Genomic DNA, 25,330 nt, shown 5'->3' on the forward strand with positions numbered 1-25,330 from the left:
TCTCCCGCGTGCGGGCCAGCTGTGCACAGCTGTGACTCCTGCAATGGCGGAGTGTGCGAACACATTCGTTCGAGATGATCTACGGATCACCATCAAACAACTCAGTGCTCAACTTGACATCTCTGTTGGTAGTGCTGTCACAATTGTTCACCAGTTGGGATATTCAAAGGTTTGTTCCCGCTGGGTCCCTCGTTGTCTAAACAAACACCATAAAGAGCAAAGGAGAACCATCTGTGCGGAATTGCTTGCTCATGTGCCTGAGGGTGACAATTTCTTGTCAAAGATTGATACAGGCGATGAAACATGTTTGGCCCAATGAAGGACGCAATCCGTGGGAGGCACTATGCGGATGATGAAGAAGTTATTGATGCAGTACAATGTTGGCTCCGACATCGACCAGTGGAATGGTACCGTGCAGGCACACAGGCCCTCATTTCAAGGTGGCGTAAGGCCGTAGCATTGAATGGAGATTACGTTGAAAAATAGTGTTGTGTAGCTAAAAGATTGGGGAATAACCTGGTGTATTTCAATGCTGAATAAAACAACCCCTGTTTCAGAAAAAAAATGTGTTGCATTACTTATTGAACTGCCCTCGTACATTACTAGCTACTACATTACGAAATTAATGCAAATGACAGAAACTGTAATGAAAGCATGATATACCTCCGATTCTGTTGCAGTGCAAAGTGTCATAACATGTGAAAATACAAGAGTCAGAACTACTATACATGCTTCAACCAATTATACAGATAATGCTAAGGTATCCTAGAGGTTATTGATGCATGAATATTGTACGGACAGTTATACTAAGTAATTAAAAGTTTGTTCATTTAAAAGAACAGCTCTTTATAAAGTATTCTCAGTTGTATATAAGGAAGTACTATTTCATTAAAATATTTAACCGTATTAGAAAGATATTCATCTGGTCAGAATTTAACAAAATGCTCAAAAACAAAAAGTGATTAAGGGAATTGTACTAAATTTGAGTACATTGTGATGTGTCTGAACACTCTCTAAAGGAAGAACACACAACTAATTTCAAGAACTTGCATATTGTTCTGTTTCTCACATTCCAGTTTATGTTATGATTGGAATAGTAAGTGACGGAAATGAAAATGAAACAAACTAGATGTAAAGTAATGATTAGAAGTAAATAATGTTACATTAACTCCATTCCTATTTCATTTCCATTTTTATTACTTATTGTTTTAATCAAAATATAAACTGGGATATGACAAACAGTACTATATGCTTGTTCTCAAAGTTCATTCTTGTCTTCTTCCTCTATAAGGCAGGGTTTCAGGCAATCACAATGTAATCAATTTTAGAATGCCAGAATGAAGTTAGGTTTGGAAGGTAGGAGACGAGTTACTGGCTGTGAGGACGGGTCTTGAGTCATGCTTGGCTAGCTCAGTCAGTAGAACACTTGCCCATGAAAGGCAAAGATACTGAGTTTGAGTCTCGGTCTGGCACACTGTTTTAGCCTGCCAGGAAGTTTCAATTTTAGAATGGTTACTGAAATCTATTTTTATTTTTTGAACATTTTGTTAAATTCTGACCAGTTTTAAACTGTCAGAAGATGAATACATGTTTCATAAAATTTTTTGAAAAATCTCTGTTATATACAACTGTTTATATTTTTTAAAACAGTAGTTTTAAATTAACTTCCTTTTAATACTTTGGAATAGAACATTGAGGCTAGGAAACTGGCCACTTATGGCTTTCTGTTACTGGCACATACATAATTTATGTATCTTCAAGAGTAATACATACTAATAAGAGGGTCAGTGTGGTGAGTTATTGAGCCATTTCTTCCTCTTGCACTTTCAAAAATGAGTACGAACACAAAATTAAGTCAGTGCAGTCATAATGGCTCAGTCATTCATGACAGCAGCTGCTACACTCACTAATGCTTCTTTCGAAATAATTCTAGAAATTGACAGCAAATTGCAGCACCATTCAAGGAGCAGGCAGCAACACTTCCATGCATTGTTCTCACGCAAAATGAACCCAGTTTTGGCTCACACATTGAGAAAATCATGGCCTGACTTACCCTTGGATGTGGTCTGTTTAACACAAAGTTACAGCCCAAGTTATGCTCTGGCTTGGTCTCCAAAGTGTTAATTACTTTGTACAATTATTTTTATCTTATGATTGCATTAACAGCCTTTAGGATACCTTTGCATTCTATATAGAACTGGTTGAAGTATGCTTGGCAGTTCTGGCTGATGTTATTTTTACATGTTATGACTTGTTGCAGTGCAGTGGAATGAGAGGTATATTATGTTTTTGTTACAACTTCAGTCTCATAATGTAGTAGCTAGTAATGTACTTTCCTTTACTTCCATTGTAGATTTTGAAGATAGCTATTGTTTTGCCAAAACCAGTAATTCTATTAAAAAACTTTGTGATCAAGACAATTAAACAAAAATTAAATAACTGATACGATATCAAAAACAAATCTGAAGCGTAGGAAGAGGTTTGTAAGTGCAAGGTATGTTCATACTGATGAGAATTTCAACTGGAAAAGTAAACAAAAAATAAAATAAAATATGCAGGTGTCAGTAAGATAACACACTTATTTTCATTCAACAGTGTCATGTGGAATTACATTTTAGGTAGGCTTAATTCATCTGTAGCAAAAATATTGTTTAATTGCATAAAATCATATGCCATAAGAATAATACTGGTGTTCACCCATGAATATCTCTTAACACAAAAAAATTTATAGTTGTTTATCAAACTGGGTGGGGAGATTTGGCAGAAAGCTGACATTATGACAACACTCTTCTCTTACTTTAATTCATATTTTTATTTTTTTTTGTCTGCTTGCAACTTCAAACCTTCTCTCTCATTACTAATTCATCTTTTTCTTTAACAAAATTATCTCTCACTCTCTCACAGAACATGGGCTATGATTAAATGTTTACTACAATATCTGACATATTCTGTTACACATACACGAAACTTGTGCCTAAATCCCTGTGTGTCACAGTGTAGCTCCTTTTGAAAGTCTCCTCCTCTTTTCTTTCTTAAACAACGATGCAGTCACAACAGAACAAATTTATTGATCCACTGGTTCCACTAACAACAGACCTGAACATTCAGCTGATATGTTGCTTCACCAGCCTGGAAAGTCCTTCAAGGCAGTCAATATACATCTGTCTCTCATGCTACAAATTCTACGCACACTGATTCCCAATCAAACAATACAAATCCTCCAAGAGCAGATTTTTAAAATTAAAAAATGCAACCTGTATTCTCACAGACAACAGCTTAATATAAGAAGTATCTTAACTACATCACCAGATGAAATAGTGTACTCTTGTAATAATTCATTACAATGCCTAAGGAATGATGCCAAAACCACAATGCTAACAGAAAAATATGACCTTCATTACTCTTCATTGAAACTGACCTAAGCATACTGAAGCTGTATGTAGTGCTGCAACCATATTGTCTAGATCATTTGCCTAATGAAATAAAATGCAGACAGACACCACAGCTGAATTGTAATACCTTCAGTTAACTCTACAGAAGAACTTTTATTTATTTTATTTTGGTCAGCTATACAGCGTCAACTATACAGCATGAACTATATAGCACGTAGTTTTCCACTTTGTGAAATTATCTGTAACGAGAAAGAGTGTAACAACATTTCAATGTAAAAAAAATTGCAGCAACATTTAAATATCAATCAATTTGAAATGACTCTTTCACTTCAAACTTATTTAAATGTGCTGGTAATAAAACTTCATTTGCATACAATTGCTCTTACAATTTAATACACAAAGAATAAATGACTAGTGAGTGATCATAACTGTGTTGCTGAGTACTCTTTCTACAGTGACTTGTGCTTCTGTAATCTTTAGATTCATTAACTTTCATCAACCTACTCACCCACCAACCCACATCCATGTATAAAAGCAGTTTTATGATTGGTGGCAGAACACAAACACCTCTGTACTTTGGTCGAGTAGTTTCACAACGTCACCTTTCAGTATCTCTTAATAACTGGCTACAGTAGGTCCTCTAAAACACTGAACTGTTCTTACTCCTCAGGAAATATTTCCATAGTATCATTACAGCATGGAAGCACTGTAATAAATATTTATGAAAAGGCCGCGCACAGAATTGTGGTTTTGGTGGAGGTCTTAGTGCTCGGTTCCTATTTGAGCCGAGTTTTGGGTTTAGTCCAGACTAGCAGCCATTTGTATAGCCATTCGAGCATCTGTCTTATTGTAGCTATGTTACACTACATCAAACAAGGTTTGAATTATGAAGAGGACTTGGCCCCAGGCAAATTGTCCCAATTGATTAATTCCTTTTGAAAAAGATTTTAATTGGGCCAAAATTAATGTTCAGCTAATGGCACTATTTGTTCAGATTTTATTTGCAAAAATAGTCATCGTTAAAGAACTACAGAGCAAGACTGAGTGTTCAACTTTGGCCCACCGATGTGTGGGACTTTGGTCTTAAACATGTTTTAAGAATTTGAAGAATCTTGATTTGTTTTGACTTTAAGTGCAAAAAACACGTTTTTCTTGGAGGTTTCTGAAGCATGCCACTTCTATACTTTAAATTTGTACAAATCGGTCCAAACTTTGCACAAAGATAGGTAAGTGGATAAAGTCAAAACTCTTGTTTTTAATGCAATAATCTTCATCCGTTGTCTATATATAATGGTTTAAAGTCAAGCTAAATGTAGCTCATAAAATCTGTTCTTACGTGAACTGAATGAGTAGAAATGATTTAAAGTGAATCATATACATTAAAAAAAGCATTCTTATGATAGTATTGAAAACTCACTTTCAAAAATTTAGCTTAATTCATATTTTTCATGCAAAAACCATGTTTTGTGAAATTTATAGGCTTAAGCCCCTCATCCCTTACCCAAAATCCAGAATATTTGCAAGCCATAGCAAACAATACATAATATCATACGACAGGAAAACATACCCGTAATAACAAAGTTTCTCCCTGGGGGCATAAAATTTCTGAGGGTGGATTTGTTCCTAGAGGGGACACTAAAACAATTTGAGTTCTGAATGGGGTCAGTCAATTTTTTTTTTTTTTTTTTTTTTCCCTGAGGGGATCATTTCTCCCCCAAACCATACCCCGTCATATGTAGGGTGAAGGGTGTAAGAACAAATACACACAAATTTATCTGCTTCTAGAGAGTAGGACGCATCTACAATAGAAAGCATCCAAGAGTAGGGTGCATCTTTAATAGGAAGTATCCCAGAGTGGGGATGCAAGCATCCTAAACTCGCAGGACAAATGATGTGTTGGATGACGTGTCATGTTACATGACATTACATCATGTTACTTTACTTGACACGATGCATTATATTTCATGACATGGGTACTAATTTTAACTAGTGAAAAAGCACAAGTATCTCAAGATGTTTTAATTTAAATGTCTTTCAAGCTGCATAATATGCCAAAAAGTTTACGTCCTTAACTCTACCCAAGACATATTCGTCTTTTTTGTACAATGGCAGGAGCATTTCCATTCTGGTTTTAAGCATCATTTGTGCCCAGACGTGTAGACAACAGTTCTTTGGTGTGGTCATAAATGTCACAACATTGAGAGTTACACTAATAGTATCTGGAGTGTTACAATAGCAAACACATGTTCCTACCCCAACTTCAGCGTGAAACTCAGTTCCAAGTTCATACTATCACAATTTTACAAGCAAAGCATTAAAAATATTTAGGTATGTAAACTGCGATACAGTGAGGACTTACCTCCATAAGGGGAGCATCAAAGTAATTTTGGAAGAGAGAAGCATCAATAGTGGCACTCATGACAATAACATGCAGTTCGGGGTTATGCAATAATGCACGACGCAGTAGAATGGCTAACACATCAATATTGGTGTCACGTTCGTGAGCTTCATCTAATATCACATGTGTGACACCAGTCAAAACTGAATTTTTCTGCAAATGGTGAAGAAGCATGCCTGATGACATATACAGGAGACCTCCTGGTCCTTGTGGCATACGTGACTGCAATCTTACATGGTAACCTACTGTATCACCAACCTGTGAACATGAAAATAAATTGTCATATGGCATTTGTTTCTTGTTGAAACTAATTACTGTGTACAGCCTAATGTCATCATGCCTACATACTTCTAATACCATTTTACATAATGATACAAGTAAAAGACTGAAATATTTTGCACACACTGTTTTTTTTCTTTTTATTAAAAACCACCTTATTCTGATCTCTCATTTCATTGGTGTACACCTTTATCCAATAATAATACCCTTTCAGACCTCTGTAAATTTAGTTTACTGTATTATGCCAAAGCTTAACACATATTAAAAAAAAAGTGCATATAAACAACACTCTTTTACATCCTTTTCCATTCAGGTTTCATGTGACTGAATGAAAAAGCTACACCTGTTCTTGCATAACTAATAATACTGGAATTACGACCGCTTACTTAAATTAAATGCACAACTCCTGCCTTCCTACTACGATTTAATTGGCATTAACCTTTTTTATTTATTTATAAGGAAAATCACCAAACAGTCACATGTTTTGAGAAGGTATTTTATTTTATTTTGACAACAAGTTTCAGAATTTCAATATGCCATCTTCAGGCTCCATATTAACTTTTTGTATAGGCATTCAGATGCATCTGTATTTACATACTGGAGCCATCAGTATCTGGATACCGCGAATTCGTCAATCAAATGCCTTCTTCAAAGACTAGACAACAATGGATCGACAACAAACAATGGATCGACAACAAACAATGGATCGACGACAAACAATGGATCGACGACAAACAATGGATCGACGACAAACAATGGATCGACAACAAACAATGGATCGACAACAAACAATGGATCGACAACAAACAATGGATCGACAGAGATTAACATTTTTTAGGGTTAAAATTCAACTAGTTATCACTGTTAGGGTCTCTCTCCACTATCCATCCATGTGCCATTTAATTCTTGCTGTATCCTGCTCACCCAAAAGACTTTCCTCTTCTTACTTCAAAATTCTAAACTTTCTGCGAAGCAACACTTTTCCCACAATAGCGTTTTAATATTTAAGCTAACAGGGCAAAAATTTGTTTCATAAATTAGTGAACTACGGAAGAGGTTTGTAACACAAACAAATAGTTTCAGAAAACACGTTGCTTTAATCTATACTCTATGTCAACAAATTTATCTTCTTCACAAATGCTTTCCTTGACATTGCCAGTCTACATTTTATTTCCTCTCTACTTTGACCATCACCAGTTATTTTGCTTCCCAGATAGCAAAACTCATCTACTATTTTAAGTGTCCCATTTCCTAATACAATTCCCTCAGCATCGCCTGATTTAATTTGACTACATTCCATTCTCCTTGTTTTGTTTTCGTTGATGTTCATCTCAAAATCCTTTCAAGACACTGTCTGTTTTGTTCAACTTCTCTTCCAGGTCCTTTGCTGACTGACAGAATTACACTGTCATTGGCAAATAGCTAAGTTTTTATTTCTTCTGCATGAATTTTAATTCCTACTCCAAATTTTCCTTTTTTTTCCTTTACTGCTTGCTCAATATACAGATTGAATAACATTGGAGATAGGCTACAGCCCTGTCTCACTCCCTCTCACACCACTGCTTCCCTTTCATGCTCCTCGACTCTAGCAACTGCCCTCTGCTTTCTGTACAAATTGTAAATAGCCTTTTGTTCCCTGTATTTGGCCCCTGCCACCTTCAGAATTTGAAAGAGAGCATTCCAGTGTACATTGCCAAAAGCTTCCTCTAAGTCTACAAATGCTAGGAATGTAGGTTTGTCTTTCCTTAATCTATCTTCTAAGGTAAGTCATAGGGTCAGTACTGCCTCATGTGTATCAACATTTCTACAGAATCCAAACTGATATTCCCCGAGGTCAGCTTCTACCAGTTTTTCCATTTCTCTTTAAAGAATTTGTGTTAGTATTTTACAGTTATGACTTATGAAACTGATAGTTCAGTAATTTTCACACCTGCTTTCTTTGGAATTGGAATTATTATACTCTTCTTGAAGTCTGAGGGTATTTTGCCTGTCTCATACATCTTGCTCACCAGATGGTATCTATCTTACCCCCTAGTGATATATGCCTCTACATCCTTCCATTTGTCCTCTAACCATCCCTGCTTAGCCGTTTTGCACTTCCTGTCGATCTCATTTTTCAGATGTTTGTATTCCTTTTTGCCTACTTCATTTACTGCATTTTTATATTTTCTCCTTTCATCAGTTAAATTCAATCTCTCTTCTGTTACCCAAATATTTCTACTAGCCCTCATCTATTTACGTCCTTGACCCTCTGCTGCCTTTACTATTTCGTCTCTCGAAGCTGCCCATTCTTCTTCTACTGTATCTCTTCCCACCATTCTTGTCAATTGTTCCCTAATGCTTTCTCTGAAACATTCTACAACCTCTGGTTCATTCAGTTTGTCCAGGTCCCATCTCCTTAAATTTCTTCTTTTTGTTGTTTCTTCAGTTTTAATCTACAGTTCATAACCAATAAATTTTTGTCAGAACCCACACCTGCCCCTGGAAATGTCTTACAATTTCAAAACTGGTTCCTAAATTCTGTCTTACCATCATAACCTACCTGAAACCTTCCAGTGTCTCCAAGCCTCTTCCATGTATACACCCTTCTTTCATGATTCTTAAACCAAATGTTAGCTATGATTAAGTTGTGCTCTGTGCAAAATTCTACCAGATTGGTTCCTCTTTCATTCCTTAGCCCCATTCCATATTCACCTACTACTTTTTCTTCTCTTCCTTTTCCTACTATCGAATTCCAGTCCCCCAAGACTATTAAATTTTGATCCCCCTTCACTATCTGAACAATTTCTTTTATCTCATCATACATTTCTTCAATCTCTTCTTCATCTGTAGAGCTAGTTGGCATATGAACTTTTACTACTCTGCTAAGCGTTGGCTTTGTGTATCTTTGCTACAATAATGCATTCACTATGTGTTCGTAGTAGTTTACCTGCCCTCCTATTTTGTTATTCATTTTTAAATCTACTCCGGCATTCCCCCTATTTGATTTTGTATTTATAGCCCTGTATGCACCTGACCAGAAGTCTTGTTCCTCCTGCCCCCGAACTTCACCAATTCCCATTATATCTAGCTTTAACCTACTCATATTCCTTTTTAAATTTTCTTACCTAGCTACCAGATTAAGGAATCTGACATTCCATGCTCCGATCTGTAGAACACCAGTTTCTTTTCTCCTGATAATTTTCTCCTGAGTACTCCCCACCGGGAGACCTGAATGGGGGACTACTTTACCTCCAGAATATTTTACCCAAGAGGACACCATCATTATTTAAGCAAACAGTAAAGCAGCATGCCCTCACGAAAAATTACGGCAGTAGTTTCCCCTTGCTTTCAGCTGTTCACAGTACCAGCACAACAAGGCCTCCTTGGTTAACGTTACAAGGCCAGATCAGTCAATCATCCACACTGTTGCCCCAGCAACTACTGAAAAAGCTGCTGTCCCTCTTCAGGAGCCACACATTTGTCTGGCCTCTCAACAGATACTCCTCCATTGTGATTGCAGATATGGTACAGCTCTCTGTATTGCTGAGGTGTGCAAGCCTCCCCATCAATGGCAAGGTCCATGGTTCAAGGGAGGAGTACTGTTACAGTAATATTCACAAAGTGACGACGTCAGGTTTTCTGTAGTGGCTGAATTTATACACCAAGTGTTTCCAAACTCTTGTTTCCTTCTAATTAGAAAATAGAATACTAGATAATCAAAAGTTCTCCCATATATAAACTACAATTCAAACTTTGTAAGCACACAGGAAGACACCTGAGAGGTTTTGTTAATTTTACTCGACACCAATAAATCAATTTGGATTTTTATTTTAATACATAATGAAAATTAAAGCTCCAAAAGTAGCTGTGATCAGTTAATATATTTAATATTTTACAACATGGGCCTGATTTGGCTTAACTGCCATTGTCAAGTGAAGTCTAGTTGGAAGTGACAATCATATTGCATCTATAGTAAATTTTTTTATCTAGTTCTGATCAGTATACTATTGTTTGTAGTTACAAAAGTAAGAAGTTTTTCAAAGATATTTTGACAGTTCAATAGATAATATTTTTTGTAGTTAGAAAACATAAAACATATGTCTGACATATTTTGACAGTTCAATACTGAACTGGAGTCAGCTAAATCTTCAGATACCACAGAAAAACTGAACTTTGCATCCATCCTCAGGTCAGTACTGACATGAGATATTATGTGGCATATTGTTACTACAAAAGGTATTATACTTACGACGACTTGACAGAAAAAAAACTACAACAGATGCAATATGGTAGTAACTCCCAACTAGATGTCACCTGGCAATGGCAATTAAACTGAAACAGGCCTATCTGACAAAATATTAAACATTTTACCTAACTGCAGCTAGTTTTGGAGCTTTCATTTTCATTATGTCTGATAATGACATACTATGCTTTTGTCCCAATGGAACATAAAAAAATTTCATTTTCTTCATTATTAATTTGAATGCTTTCAAAATAGTAATGATTTACATGAGGTACTTAAGTTGTTTTTTTTTTTTTTTTTTAAGGGGCGTGGTCCATTGCATTTTCTTGTTAATCCTGAGGTGGTAATAACTGCATCTCCTCTTTTTTTTTTGTAATGGAACATTTAAGAAATATGCATTCACTTTATTTTTTTGACATTGTCAACTGCTTCCCACTTCTCTTTGAGTGGATGTACATTGTGCTATTTCCTGAAAGTAAATACGAACTAATGTTTGTAGATAAATACAACAGGATAAAAATACTGCTAACCAGCCAAGTTTAACATTAGGACCAAAACAATGCTAACTTTCAATACATTTATTGTAGGTTTTTCTAATGTTACAAGGTAAAACAAACCAATGACTAACAATTTCTCAGGTGCTCAGTGATATACATTACATTACATTCATATATTGCTAACATAAAGAACTCCCCAAAATTGTAACAAATGCTGTCGCTGAACTTTATGAGGTTATACTGGTTGCAATATAGTGCTAAGCCCCACACACTGTGTTATCTTGGTGCATAACCAGGATCTGCATCACTGTCATCAAGACTGTCATTACCATTCTCACCAGAAGTCCATCTACTTACTTGGTTAGAAGATGTTGACATCATTGTCATGTTGACACAGTCATGATGCTTTTTTCATCCAAAGAGAAGAACATAAACACTGTGAGGCATAAGCAGCAGGCAAATGCATTCTAGCAGTTCAAATAGATCTACTTGTTGCCAGTATGTACAGCAGCAGAAACCACACCAGATAGCACGATCAGACTAATTCTCACTACACTGAGGATTAGCACTTTCTTCTGACAACTCCTTCAATTGGTTACTAGAATGATGTATAATGTGCGTAATAACAAATATACTGATGATGGATTATATTCACTTGAAATCTATTTCTATCTTGAAGATATGTACCGGTTCTGGAATTTTAGATAGTTCGAACAGGTATGGTGTAGAGGTCATGTAATTGAACAAAACCTCTTAGAATCCCACAACACTATCCTACGAACTGGTTAACACTGCTGCAGACTGGATGAGTGAATATCGTGGACCATCAATGTTTTGAGGACTAGCTTTGGCTACAGACTCAGTGGGATACCACAGCAAGTGCTGCATGTTGGGACCGTGTGAAAACTGGATTCAAGCATGAAAGGTGGACAAAAGCCGAAGTGTATAAATATTTTCCTGCCTTCTCCACTCCCAAAAACCTATTCATGTTCCAATTTCTGGCTCTCGCTATGAATCTGCATGGATCCTTTGCGGTTTCTTGGCTTTTTAAAAATATTTGTGATTTTCGATTACTCTTCTGTACCTATGTCTGTTTATCATGTTTTCTGTTGTTATTCCCCATTTCTGAGAGTCTTCTGCTCCTATGATTCTTATTGTGGTGGTCTTTCATTTCTTGGTCTGTTCCCAGACTCTCCTAGCCAATTTGTTGTTTTTCACCATGCAGGTATGCCCAGTAAACTTCAAATGTGTATTTCTCATTTCATTTGTCTGTTCATTAGGCCATGTGTTCATGTCCTGGTGTTTCCTTTTCTTACAATTTATATATACTGAAATGGATGGATTTGCTTCTTTTTGGTTAATACTTCTGAGCATTCCTTGGGTCACAAACACTCTTATTATAATAAAATTAATCTGTATCAGGAATCAGTTGAGCCATCTGGTGACATCTGCAGGTTGTTGATCTTGGAAAGCTGTAGACATTTCTCCTGAGAGGTAAGAAATGACACAATGGTGAAGTAGAAAATGGATTGTCAATTTAAAACAAATAACAAATGAATCGTCACTGATGGCTGAAAGTAGTGTGTATTGTTGTGTTATGGGAAATAATCACTAACTTCTATCAGTGGGGGATACTGTCTATATAGCTGATGGAAGAGGGAAGAGTTCACACATTGACTTCAATGTGCTAATGTGTTATAACTTCCAATAACTACTTCCACTTGTTAAAACGCGAGTGGTTGCCCAGTATCATTTATGCTGCATTTCTGATGGGGTGAATAGTAGTCAGATAATAGTTAAGCTTGAGCAGGGAGCACACAATTTGTTTAAGTTAACGCAGTGGCAGAAGCACATATATTTTATTTTTAATTGCTTTTTAAAGGATCAATGGCCAATGTATGAATTAACTACAGATTCAGTAACATACTTCCGTTTCAGCAAGTGATGTCAATTTGTAAAGGTTTCATTATTATCTGTCAGCTAAGACTGAACTTTCTAGAAGATATTTGTATTTATCACTTTTTGATGTAGTTACTTGACCTCACCTGATTTTTCTTGTGTTATTAAATCAGAAGATTTGTTATTTAACACACAACAATATCTCACATACAGCTAGAAACAAAATTGGTCTTAAATAAGAATGCAAAAACCAGTGGTGTAACATATCCATAAGGTGATATGATACCCGCTACATATCTTGCTGATGGGTGATAATTGTAACAGCTGAAACCATTAATTAGTTATATAGTTTGAAATCTAAGCTGGAGACCCTGTCATTGATTTTCACATTGGAACACACACACACACACACACACACACACACACACACACACACACACACAGAGAGAGAGAGAGAGAGAGAGAGAGAGAGAGAGAGAGAGAGAGAGAGAGAGAGAGAGAGATATGCCACATCTTCAAGTTGGGGCAAAAATTGCAATATGACCACAAGTTGTGGCATCTGCTGGACACTGGATTTTTGTTCCATGCTTTTATGTTCAAGATTGGAGAAGTACAGCATGCCACTGCATAAAGAAGGTGCAGTGACAATAGAGATCATGTCATGGCAAACAGATGATTTATCTGCCAAATTGTTCTATTCATTCAAATGTCAAATGCAGTTCATGTGGTGTCATGTACAAATACGAATTGTTACTGGAGCATTCCTTCACACCAACAAATTGTAAAAGTAGACGGTTCAAAGTAGTAGTATTTTCTATTATTTAATAGAAAGTTGCCATCATTTCTAAATTTACAGCTCTTTAGCCCAAGGAAACTGATATGGTGATTAAGTTGAGAGAACATGACCAATAGAAAGTAAAGATAAAAATATAATTTGCAGACGTAATCGTTCAGAGCTGAAAATAGCAGCACTCAGTCTGAAGAAACACACACATTTTCCAAGACCTAGCACCTCATTCTGGTGGCCCTGTGCAGGGCCCAAAATAAATTTGTACTGAAAATTGATGAATCCGAAGAAGACAGCTTATATTAAAAGAAATTCAAGAAGTAGTTAACAACTTTTTGAAGTGAAAAAGTTTTGAGGAATTTTGCTGTCATCACTGACAACCAAGTCAACAGCAAAATATTACAGTGAAGCGTCAAGAAATTACTACTACTACTACTACTACTACTACTACTACTACTACTAATGAAATTTGAGAAGAACGAACCTAATCAAGTTAATCAACAACAATTATATAGTAGAAGAATTTATAGTTATTGGCTATGAAGAGTGGCGGCTGAGACTACACAGGACTATGTTTTCACTTATTTCCAAAACGCCACCACAACTGCCAGTAGTAACAATGTCTGCTGCTCACTGTAGCAACGCAATACGGTGAACAAAGAACCCCATTCCTCGTCATCCTTGTGACTCTGTGAATCATGTTAGCAAATCTGTGAGCTGTGTCAAATCCAAGCCGATTCATTTTTCCTTGTGCTCGTGTTGCGTTTTGTGGGTAGCGAAAGTGTATCCGTTTTAAAAGATAGTTTGTAGTGGATTTGCCCATTGGCATAACAGTTGCTAGCAGAAGAAGATTAGTTACAAACTTAAAGTTGAATTAATTGAAAGCTTGTGTTAATGAGGAGCAACATTTGGAAGACCAATTTAAAACTTACACTGGAACAGTTAACCACTCAATTAGATGCAATGATACATCTACATCTACATGGATAATCTGGAAATCACATTTAAGTGCCTGGCAGAGGGTTCATCGAACCACCTTCTCAATTCTCTATTATTCCAATCTCGTATAGCGTGCAGAAAGAAAGAACACCTTATATCTTTCCATGCAAGCTCTGATTTCCCTTATTTTACAGTGGTGATCATTTCTCCCTACGTAGCTCAGTTCAACAAAATATTTTCACATTCGGAGAAGAAAGTTGGTGACTGGAATTTTGTGAGAAGATTCCATCCCAACGAAAAATGCCTTTCTTTTAATGATGTCCAGCCCAAAAAAAATGGCTCTGAGCACTAGGCGACTTAACTTCCGAGGTCATCAGTCGCCTAGAACTTAGAACTAATTAAACTTAACTAACCTAAGGACATCACACACATCCATGCCCGAGGCAGGATTCGAACCTGCGACCGTAGCAGTCGCTCGGTTCCAGACTGAAGCGCCTAGAACCGCACGGCCACTACGGCCGGCCTGTCCAGCCCAAATCCTGTATCATTTCAGTGACACTCTCTCCCATATTTCGCGATAATACAAAATGTGCTGCCTTTCTTTTAACTTTTTCTGTGTACTCCATCAGCCCTATTGGTAAGGATCCCACACTGCGCAGCAGTATTCTAAAAGAGGACAGGCAAGCGTATTGTAGGCAGTCTCCTTAGTAGATCTTTTACATTTTCTAAGTGGCCTGCCAATAAAACACTGTCTTTGGTTAGCCTTCCCAATATCTTCTGTGTCTTCCTTCCAATTTAAGTTGTTCGTAATTGTAATTCCTAGGTATTTAGTTCAATTTAGAGCTTTTAGATTAGACTGATTTATCGTGTAACCGAAGTTTAACGAATTCCTTTTATCACTCGTGTGGATGACCTCACACTTTGTTATTTAGGGTCAACTGCCAATTTTTGCACCATTCAGATATCTTTTCTAAATCATTTTGCAATTTGTTCTGATCTTCTGATGACTTTATTAGTCAATAAATGACAGCGTCATCTGCCTAAGACGGTTGCTCAGATTGTCTCCCAAATCGTTTATACAGTAAGGAACAGCAAAGGGCCTATAACACTACCTTGGTGAATGCCAGAAATCACTTCCGTTTTACTAGATGACTTTCTGTCAATTACTACGAACTGTGACCTCTCTGACAGGAAATCATAAATCCAGTCGCATAACTGAAATGACATTCCATAAGCACGCAATTTCACTACAAGCCGCTTGTGTGGTACAGTGTCAAAAGCATTCTGGAAATCCAGAAATACGAAATCGATCTGAAATCCCTTGTCAATAGCACTCAGCACTTCATGTGAATAAAGAGCTAGTTGTGTTTCAAAGGAACGATGTTTTCTAAACCCATGTTGACTGTGTGCCAACAGACAATTGGCTAAAGCCTGAAATAAGTTCTGTAGAAATTTTTACGAAGTCTCAGACGGTGTTCAGGAAAGATAGATTAGGCAGAATTGGTAGTGGAGTGTTTGTGTCTGTCAGTAGTGGTTTATCTTGTAGTGAAGTCGAAGTAGATACTCCGTGCGAATTGGTATGGGTGGAGGTTATACTTAACAGCCGAACGAAGTTAGTAATTGGCTCCTTCTACCGACCCCCAGACTCCGATGATATAGTTGCTGAACAGTTCAGAGAACATTTGAGTCTCTTAACAAATAAATGCCCCACTCATATGGTTATAGTTGGTGGGGACTTCAACCTTGCCTCGATATGTTGGCAAAAATACTTGTTCAAAACCGGTGGTAGGCAGACAACATCTTCCGAGATTGCCCTAAATGCTTTTTCCGAAAATTATTTCGAGCAGTTAGTCCACGAACCCATGCGAATTGTAAATGGTTGCAAAAACACACTTGATCTCTTAGCCACAAACAATCCAGAGCTAATAGAGAGCATCATGACTGATACAGGGATTAGTGATCACAAGGTCGTTGTAGCTAGGCTCAATACCATTTCTTCCAAATCCACCAGAAACAAACGCAAAATAATTTTATTTAAAAAAGCGGATAAAATGTCGCTAGAAGCTTTCCTAAGAAAGAATCTCCATTCCTTCCGAACTGACTATGCAAATGTAGACGAGATGTGGCTCAAATTCAAAGATATAGTAGCAACAGCAATTGAGAGATTTATACCTCATAAATTGGTAAGAGATGGAACTGATCCCCCATGGTACACAAAACAGGTCCGAACGCTGTTGCAGAGGCAACGGAAAAAGCATGCGAAATTCAGAGTAACGCAAAATCCCGAAGATTGGCTAAAATTTACAGACGCGCGAAGTTTGGCACGGACTTCAATGCGAGATGCCTTTAATAGGTTCCACAACGAAACATTGTCTCGAAAATTTGGTAGAAAATCCGAAGAAATTCTGGTCGTATGTAAAATACACAAGCAGCAAGACGCAGTCAATACCTTCGCTGAGCAGTGCCGATGGTACTGTTACCGACGATTGTGCCGCTAAAGCGGAGTTATTGAACACAGTTTTCCGAAATTCCTTCACCAGGGAAGACGAATGGAATATTTCAGAATTTGAAACACGAACAGCTGCTAGCATGAGTTTCTTAGAAGTAGATACCTTAGGGGTTGCGAAGCAACTTAAATCGCTTGATACGGGCAAGTCTTCAGGTCCAGATCGTATACCGATTAGGTTCCTTTCAGATAACGCTGGTACAATAGCTCCCTACTTAGCAATCATATACAACCGCTCGCTCACCGATAGATCTGTACCTACAGATTGGAAAATTGCGCAGGTCGCACCAGTGTTTAAGAAGGGTAGTAGGAGTGATCCATCGAACTACAGACCTATATCATTGACGTCTGTTTGCAGTTGGGTTTTGGAGCATATACTGTATTCAAACATAATGAATCACCTCGAGGGGAACGATCTATTGATACGTAATCAGCATGGTTTCAGGAAACATCGTTCTTGTGCAACGCAGCTAGCTCTTTATTCGCACGAAGTAATGGCCGCTATCGACAGGGGATCTCAAGTTGATTCCGTATTTCTAGATTTCCGGAAAGCTTTTGACACCGTTCCTCACAAGCGACTTCTACTCAAGCTGCAGGCCTATGGCGTATCATCTCGGTTGTGAGACTGGATTCGTGATTTCCTGTCAGGAAGGTCGCAGTTCGTAGTAATAGACAGCAAATCATCAAGTAAAACTGAAGTGATATCAGGTGTTCCCCAGGGAAGCGTCCGGGGACCTCTGCTGTTCCTGATCTATATGAATGACCTGGGTGACAATCTGAGCAGTTCTCTTAGGTTGTTCGCAGATGATGCTGTAATTTACCGTCTAGTAAGGTCATCCGAAGACCAGTATCAGTTGCAAAGCGATTTAGAAAAGATTGCTGTATGGTGTGACATGTGGCAGTTGACGCTAAATAACGATAAGTGTGAGGTGATCCACACGAGTTCCAAAAGAAATCCATTGGAATTTGATTACTCGATAAATAGTACAATTCTCAAGGCTGTCAATCCAACTAAGTACCTGGGTGTTAAAATTACGAACAACTTCAGTTGGAAAGACCACATAGATAATATTGTGGGAAGGCGAGCCAAATGTTGCGTTTCATTGGCAGGACACTTAGAAGATGCAGCAAGTCCACTAAAGAGACGGCTTACACTACACTCGTTCGTCCTCTGTTAGAATATTGCTGCGCGGTGTGGGATCCTTACCAGGTGGGATTGACCGAGGACATCGAAAGGGTGCAAAAAAGGGCAGCTCATTTTGTATTATCACGTAATAGGGGAGAGAGTGTGGCAGATATGATACGCGAGTTGGGATGGAAGTCATTAAAGCAAAGACGTTTTTCGTCGCGGCGAGATCTATTTACGAAATTTCAGTCACCAACTTTCTCTTCCGAATGCGAAAATATTTTGTTGAGCCCAACCTACATAGGTAGGAATGATCATCAAAATAAAATAAGAGAAATCAGAGCTCGAACAGAAAGGTTTATGTGTTCGTTTTTCCCACGCGCTGCTCGGGAGTGGAATGGTAGGGAGATAGTATGATCGTGGTTCGATGAACCCTCTGCCAAGCACTTAAATGTGAATTGTAGAGCAATCATGTAGATGTAGATGTAGAGGTAATCCATAATGTTTGAACACAATATATGTCCCAAAATTCAGCTGCATATCGACGTTAACGATATGGGCCTGTAATTTAGTGGGTTACGCCTGCTACCTTTCTTGAATATTGATGTGACCTGTGCAACATTCCAGTCTTTGGATAAGGATCTTTCGTCGAGCGAACGGATGTACATGATTGTTAAGTATGGAGCTAATGCATCAGCATACTCCGAAAGGAACATAATTGTTATACAGTATGGACCAGAGGACTTGCTTTTCTTAAGTGATTTAATTTGCTTCACTACTCCGAAGATATTTACTTCTATGTTACTCATGTTGGCAGCTGTTCTTGATTCAAATTCTGGAATAATTACTTCGTCTTCATTTGTGGAGGCTTTGGCAGCACTGTCTTCGATAGTACCACCATTGCTATCGCACAGAGAAGGCATTGATTGTTTCTTGCGCTAACATACTTCACATATGACCAGAATCTCTTTGTATTTTCTGGCAGGCTTCGAGACAAAGTTTGGTTTTGGAGACTGTTATGAGCATCTAGCATTGAAGTCTGCCCTAAATTTCAAGCTTCTGTAAAAGATCAGCAATCTTGCGGATTTTGCGTCTGTTTAAATTTGGCACGTTTGTTTCGTTGTTTCCGCAACAGTGTTCTAACCGGTTTTGTGTACCAAGGAGGATCAGCTCCGTCGTTTGTTAATTTATCTGGTATAAATCTCTCAACTGCTGCTGATACTATTTCTTTGAATTCAAGCCACATCTGGTCTACACTTATATTATTAATTTGGAATGAATGGAGATTGTCTCTCAGGAAGGCGTCAAGTGAATTTTTATCTGCTTTTTTGAATAGGTATATTTTTTGCTTATTTTTTTTTGAGGATTTGGGGATTACAATATTCAATCTCACTACGACAACCCTATGTTCACTAATTCCTGTATCGGTTTTGATGCTCATTATTAGCTCAGGATTATTTGTTGCTAAGAGGTCAAGTGTGTTTTCACAACCATTTACTATTCGCGTGGACTCATGAACTAATGGCTCGGAATAATTTTCTGAGAATGTGTTTAGCACAATTTAAGTTGATATTTGATGAGTACCTCCGGAATTAAACACGTATTTTCGTTAACATATTGAGGGTAAATAAAAGTAGCCACCAACTATTATCATATGAGTCGGGTACGTGTTTGAAACCAAACTCGTAAATTTCCATTGAACCTTTTAGCGACTGTATCATCAGAATTGGGAGGTCGGTAAAAGGATCCTATTATTATTTTATTCCACTTGCCAACAATGACCTCTGCCCATAGTAACTCTCAGGAACTATCTACTTCAATTTCACGACAAGTTAAACTACTTCTAACAGCAACAAACACGCAACTGCCAACCGTGTTAGCCTATTTTTTCCGAACACCATTAGGTTCTTCGCAAAAATTTCGGCTGAGCCTATATCCGGCTTTAGCCAGCTTTCAGTGCCTATAACGATTTGAGCATCAGTGCTTTCTATTAGCACTTGGAGCACTGGTACTTGCCCAACACAGATACGACAATTTACAACTGTTATACCAATGTTCCTGTATCTAAGTTCTTCCTGTGTTCAGCCGGCACCCTTTGTGACTGAAGCCCTTCTTGTGTTTGCCTGAGACTCTCTATCCTAAAAAACTGCCCTGTCCACGCCACACAGCCCCTGCTACCCGTGTAGCCTCCTCCTGCATATAGTTGACACCTGACCTATTCAGCGGAACCCGAAACCCAACCACCCTCTGGTGCAAGTCGAGGAATCTGCAGCCTACACAGTCGCAGAACCGTCTGAGCCTCTGATTCAGACCCTCCACTTGGCTCTGTACCAGAGGTCCACCATCGGTCCTGTCGACTATGCTGCAAATAGTCAGCTCTGCTTTCATCATGCAAGCAAGACTGGCAGCCTTTACCACTTCTGTTAGCCACTCGAAACCACAGAGAATCTCTTCTGATCCAAAGTGACACACATCACTGGTACCGATGTGAGCAACCACCTGCAGTTGGCTTTACCCTGTGCAGCGATGATAGATGGTAATAATACTAATTTAGCACAATAATTAAAGTCTCAAGATGTCGAGCTAAATGTGAACGTAACACACAAAGTGTTAGATTGAAAAACAACTCTAGCAGAGACAAAGGAACAAACAACTGCTCAACTAAATGACAGACTACAATTCACTAGTGCTGATTTAAGGAAGCCAACAGATAAGCAGCTACAGAAACTTTAAGAACATATCAGAGTGTCTCAACGAAAAATTACAAATACAGTGGGACCTTGCTTAATGATCATTTCCCATAACATACAATTCATATAGCGAGCAGAACAAACTGTAAAAAAATGCCTTACGTAACAAGCGATGTTTTGCTTAAAGAGTAATGACGATTTAGTATGATTTCACCAGCTATTCTCACTTGATGGGGGAACGTTCAACAATATGAAGACCTTTCACTGGCAGCAGCAGCAGCAGCAGCATATGAACAATGTCTTAGTACATACTGCAGTCTGAGTTTAGCACTCTTTCTGCTACCATCTTAGCAATCTCATATTTTTCTGAATTTGTGTTCACACAGTCTTTCTTTGTGTGCAAATTTTAATAACCTTTGTAGAAATGTTCTTTAAGATAAAGTCTTAAGAAGGCAACCGCAAGAGAAAGAAAATGACCTTAGAAATAAAATGTAAAATCATTGAAAAATGCAAACATGGTGCGATCGCTTCCGATTTAGCACGCATATACAATCAAGTCTACATCAACTATTTGCTTTATACCAAAGAACAAGGACAAGATTAAGGAGATAAGGTGCTTCAAGAAGAAAGAAAGACAAGAGCATCTAAACAATGGTTTCGTATTCTGGATGATCTCGAAAGGCTGCTCCTTATGTGGATAAATGAAAAGCAATTCCAAGGCATCATTTGTAATAAGGTGAGAATGATTTTTGTCAACCTCGTTAAGAAGACGCCACATTCATCAGCAGCCAAAGAATTTGTTAAGGGAAGCTGTGGGTGATTCAAGAAGTTTAAGGGAAGAACCAGCATCCACAGCATTGTGAGGCAAAACTGAGCAGCCAGCTCTGACACAAAGGCAGCAGACAACTTCATCAGCAATTTCAAGTTGCTTGTAAATTCTGAGTGTTATTTTCTGCAACAGGTTTTTAATAGTGACGACATGGGTCTATTCTGGGTAAAGATGCTGAACCTTACCTTCAAAACAGCACAGGAGAATGCATTGCCTGGTCACAAGCTAATGAAAGACCACCTCACACTGCAAATGCAAGCAGCAATTTGAAAATTAAACCACTGCTGTTTTACCATTCAGAAACTCCACAAGCCTTCAAGAAGTGTAAAGTCCAGATGAGCAGGTTAAATAGGATGTGGAGGTCCAAAAACAAGGTTTGGATGACATGTGACTCAACGAAGTGTTTGGTCCTGCAGTGAAAAAATATTTGCTAGAGATGTAGCTGCCATTCAATGCCTTGGCTGTTATTGACAATACCCCTGGCCAGTCTCCAGGCCTGCAAAACCACCTCCTTCAAGAATTTCGATTCATCAAGATACAATTTCTGCCTCCCAGCACCACTCCGTTACTCCAGCCTAGGGACCAGAAGATTATTTCTAACTTCAAGCAGGTCTACACTAAAGCACTCTTTGAGCATTGCTTTGAGTTGACTGAAGCTACCAATCTCACTCTCAGAGAGTTTTGGAAATATCACTTCAACATCATTGCCTGCATCAAGATGATCAAAAAGGCATGAGAAGGAGTTATCAAGAGAACTCTCACTTCTGCTTGCAAGAAGCTTTAGCTGGAGCGCATTGTCAAATGTGACTCCAAGACATCTGAGTCAGTACCTGTGCATTTGGCTAAGAGCATGGGACTAGAAGTGGATAACAATGATGTCTATGAGATTGTGGAAGATCACAGCCAAGAAATGACCACCAAGGAGCTTATAGAGGTGCAGTGTGTTTCACAGCAGGAAGTTGTGGAAAGAAGTTCTTCGGAGGATCCAGCAATCTTCTGGTGCAGTAAGAGAAATGCTGAAAGCAGTTGGTTGAATCATACATTGAAAATCGTCACCCTAATAAAGCAATGATAATGCTATGTTGCATTTTTGCCAAGTGTCGGCTACAGATAGGTTCCTAGCATAAAAGACTTAGTTATGTATCATGAATATGAAGTGCGTAATACTGTGACAAATTGTTTTGCTTAGAAAGTGTTTTGTACTACAAGTAAGATTTTTGAACGTATTATGCCACTATGCAAGGTTCCACTGTAAATAAAAAAATAGCCCGTGCAGTTGGCTGTGTGGTCTAATGCACGGCTTTCCGGGCGGGAAGGAGCGCCTGGTCCCCAGCATGAATCTGCCCAGCGGATTTGTGTCCAGGTCCGGTGAACCGGCCAGTCTGTGGATGGCTTTTAGGCGGTTTTCCATCTGCCTCAGCAAATGCAGGATGGTTCCCCTTATTCCGCCTCAGTTACACTATGCTGGCGATTGCTGCGCAAACAAGTTCTTCACATATGCGTACACCACCATTACTGTACCATGCAAACATAGGGGTTACACTCGTCTGGTGTGAGACATTCCCTGGGAGGTCCACCAGGGGCCAAACTGCAAAATAACCCTGGGTTTGGTGTGGGGCAGTGGAGGGGTGAAGTGGACTGCGGTTGTCGCTGTGGGGTTGTAGACCACTGCGGCTGTGGCGGGGACGGAGCCTCTTCATCGTTTCTAGGTCCCCGGTTAACATACAATACAATACAAATAACAAAATATCCAAACTACAATGAGTCATTTCAACTAACAGGGGAGTCACATTCCTATATTAATAAGCAATGTGACATAGCACAAAATTAAGTTAATGAACAATTTAGAGACAACAATAAAGATTTAAAAGAAACTAACCCTCAAGACCTCTCATGAGAAGAAGTACTTGCATCTGGTCTATCTGGCCTGGGCACAAATTAAGCTGAGTATATCTAATCTTGGAAAAAGAGAAGTCTTACAATTTATGGATGATCTTTGAAAATAAATGAATAAATGCCACATGCACTGAACATTATTTAATGAAACTGATTTACTATGTGAGGAACAAAAGAAATGTAACCAAACAGATGCTATACACTAGTAATAGAAAGCTTTCTGAACAGACAAAATATTTCCCTAAGCAAGCATTACATGCAGATAACCTTGGAATGCACTCTGCGTACAAGTTCCATAAAAGTAGAGCACACAATAATGAACGTTTGTTGTCAGTTGTACTTTGGCAGATATCTCTCTAGTTTGCATTATGTTAGTCGAGTTCCTTTTTTCTCATGCAGCTGATGTCAATGATCCTGCTGTTTTAGTACACTTGATTTCCCCCCTAACACTGTGGGATATATGGCTGTTATCAGTTCTCCTGATAACACTGCCCACGATATGTTTGTTTGCAATCTACTTCAGAAATACTCTTCTTTTTATCTTTTGACTAGTATTCATCTTGTAAATGGTGCACGAGTTTACTGCAGACACATTTAGAAAGTGGATAAAGCAAGGGCCACTACAGTTGCTGCATAGATGGTCACATGTGCCCACACCTCCCTTAGTGCAATTTTATGAAGTTACAATTTCTAGCTTTTTATCAGCACCTGTCTCTGCATCTATCTTGGCAACACTATTCACTGACAATATTTGCACTGCTGAGTAAGACTTCCTGAAAATATAAGAAACAATGCTCATTTCTTTTCTGAAAACAAATGAACTAGGCACGAAATTACTCTTTCGTGTGTGTGTGTGTGTGTGTGTGTGTGTGTGTGTGTGTGTGTGTGTGTGTAGAATTTCCAGAATCTGTTAGGGTAAACACTTTTATTCCATATTTCTTAAGATTTTTGGGCAAATACTGCCTAAATGAGCAACGACCTAGAAATCGAGAGTAGTGTTCATTGATCATCAAGACTCTGGTGGGGTACAGATTTTCATGAAGTTTTACCAGAAAACAACGTATAGCACACAACTTTCCAGGCTTCTTTCTCTCATCCTGGTCACTAATGTTGTCATCCTGCCCCCACATATCCCTGAAGTGGAATCAGAAGCTCTATGGGTTCCAACAAACAGTAGTATGCCAAGAAATGCCTTCATATCAACTCTCTCTCTCTGTAACTTGAGAATCATGATTTCCTCTCAAAATTTTTGTACATTTTCAAATATTACATGTTATAGCCAATCTGCTAATTATCTTCACATCGAAATAAAGGAATAAGGCTGGTGTCTTTGCTCCTTTTGCTGTGCCTTGAGCTTCAGGTAAATGTGGACACTTTGGCACTGGTTCTCTTTGAACAGACAATAGCACTGTCAAATATGCACGATATAGGGTAAGAAAAATTGTGTTATGAAATTTTAACCCTGGATAGCTGATGCCAGCAGGAACCAAAATTACTAATGTTTTGTAGGTCAACAATGCAGAATTTTTAAAATACAGAAACACACTCTTATTGGCCTCGGGATTGCCCTGTTGCCGGGTGCTCTGGACAACACATGACAATAAATGCTTTGCCTGTCGGAGATCGCAATGTATCCACAGTGGCCCACACATTCTGTGGTAGCACGCCAGCCTTCCACTCTGGGGGAAAATCCGCCGGGGTCCTCACACAGCCATTGTAGTTTTATGATAAGACATACCAGGAAAAAACTTCTCTACAGCTGTTAGTTCGCGTACAAAAGTCTGTTACAAATTGTGTCGGCTCTGAAAAGGGGCTTTTTTGTAGTTACGATGTTGTTGTTGTTGTTGTTGTTGTCGTCGTCTTCAGT

General features: G+C 38.4%; 1 protein-coding gene across 2 annotated transcripts in view; it reads right to left on the minus strand.

Annotated features, from left to right (window-relative positions):
• LOC126191346 (ATP-dependent RNA helicase DHX30-like) overlaps nt 1–25,330 on the minus strand; it is a 303,809-nt gene that overhangs the window by 174,912 nt on the left and 103,567 nt on the right. For both annotated transcript variants that reach the window (XM_049932185.1, XM_049932186.1), the window contains one exon: nt 5,752–6,048. In XM_049932185.1, the coding sequence (XP_049788142.1) occupies nt 5,752–6,048 (297 nt within the window). The remainder of the gene's footprint in view (nt 1–5,751; nt 6,049–25,330) is intronic.

Source organism: Schistocerca cancellata, chromosome 6 (genome assembly GCF_023864275.1).
Source record: "Schistocerca cancellata isolate TAMUIC-IGC-003103 chromosome 6, iqSchCanc2.1, whole genome shotgun sequence".
NCBI classification, from domain to species: Eukaryota; Metazoa; Arthropoda; class Insecta; order Orthoptera; family Acrididae; genus Schistocerca; species Schistocerca cancellata.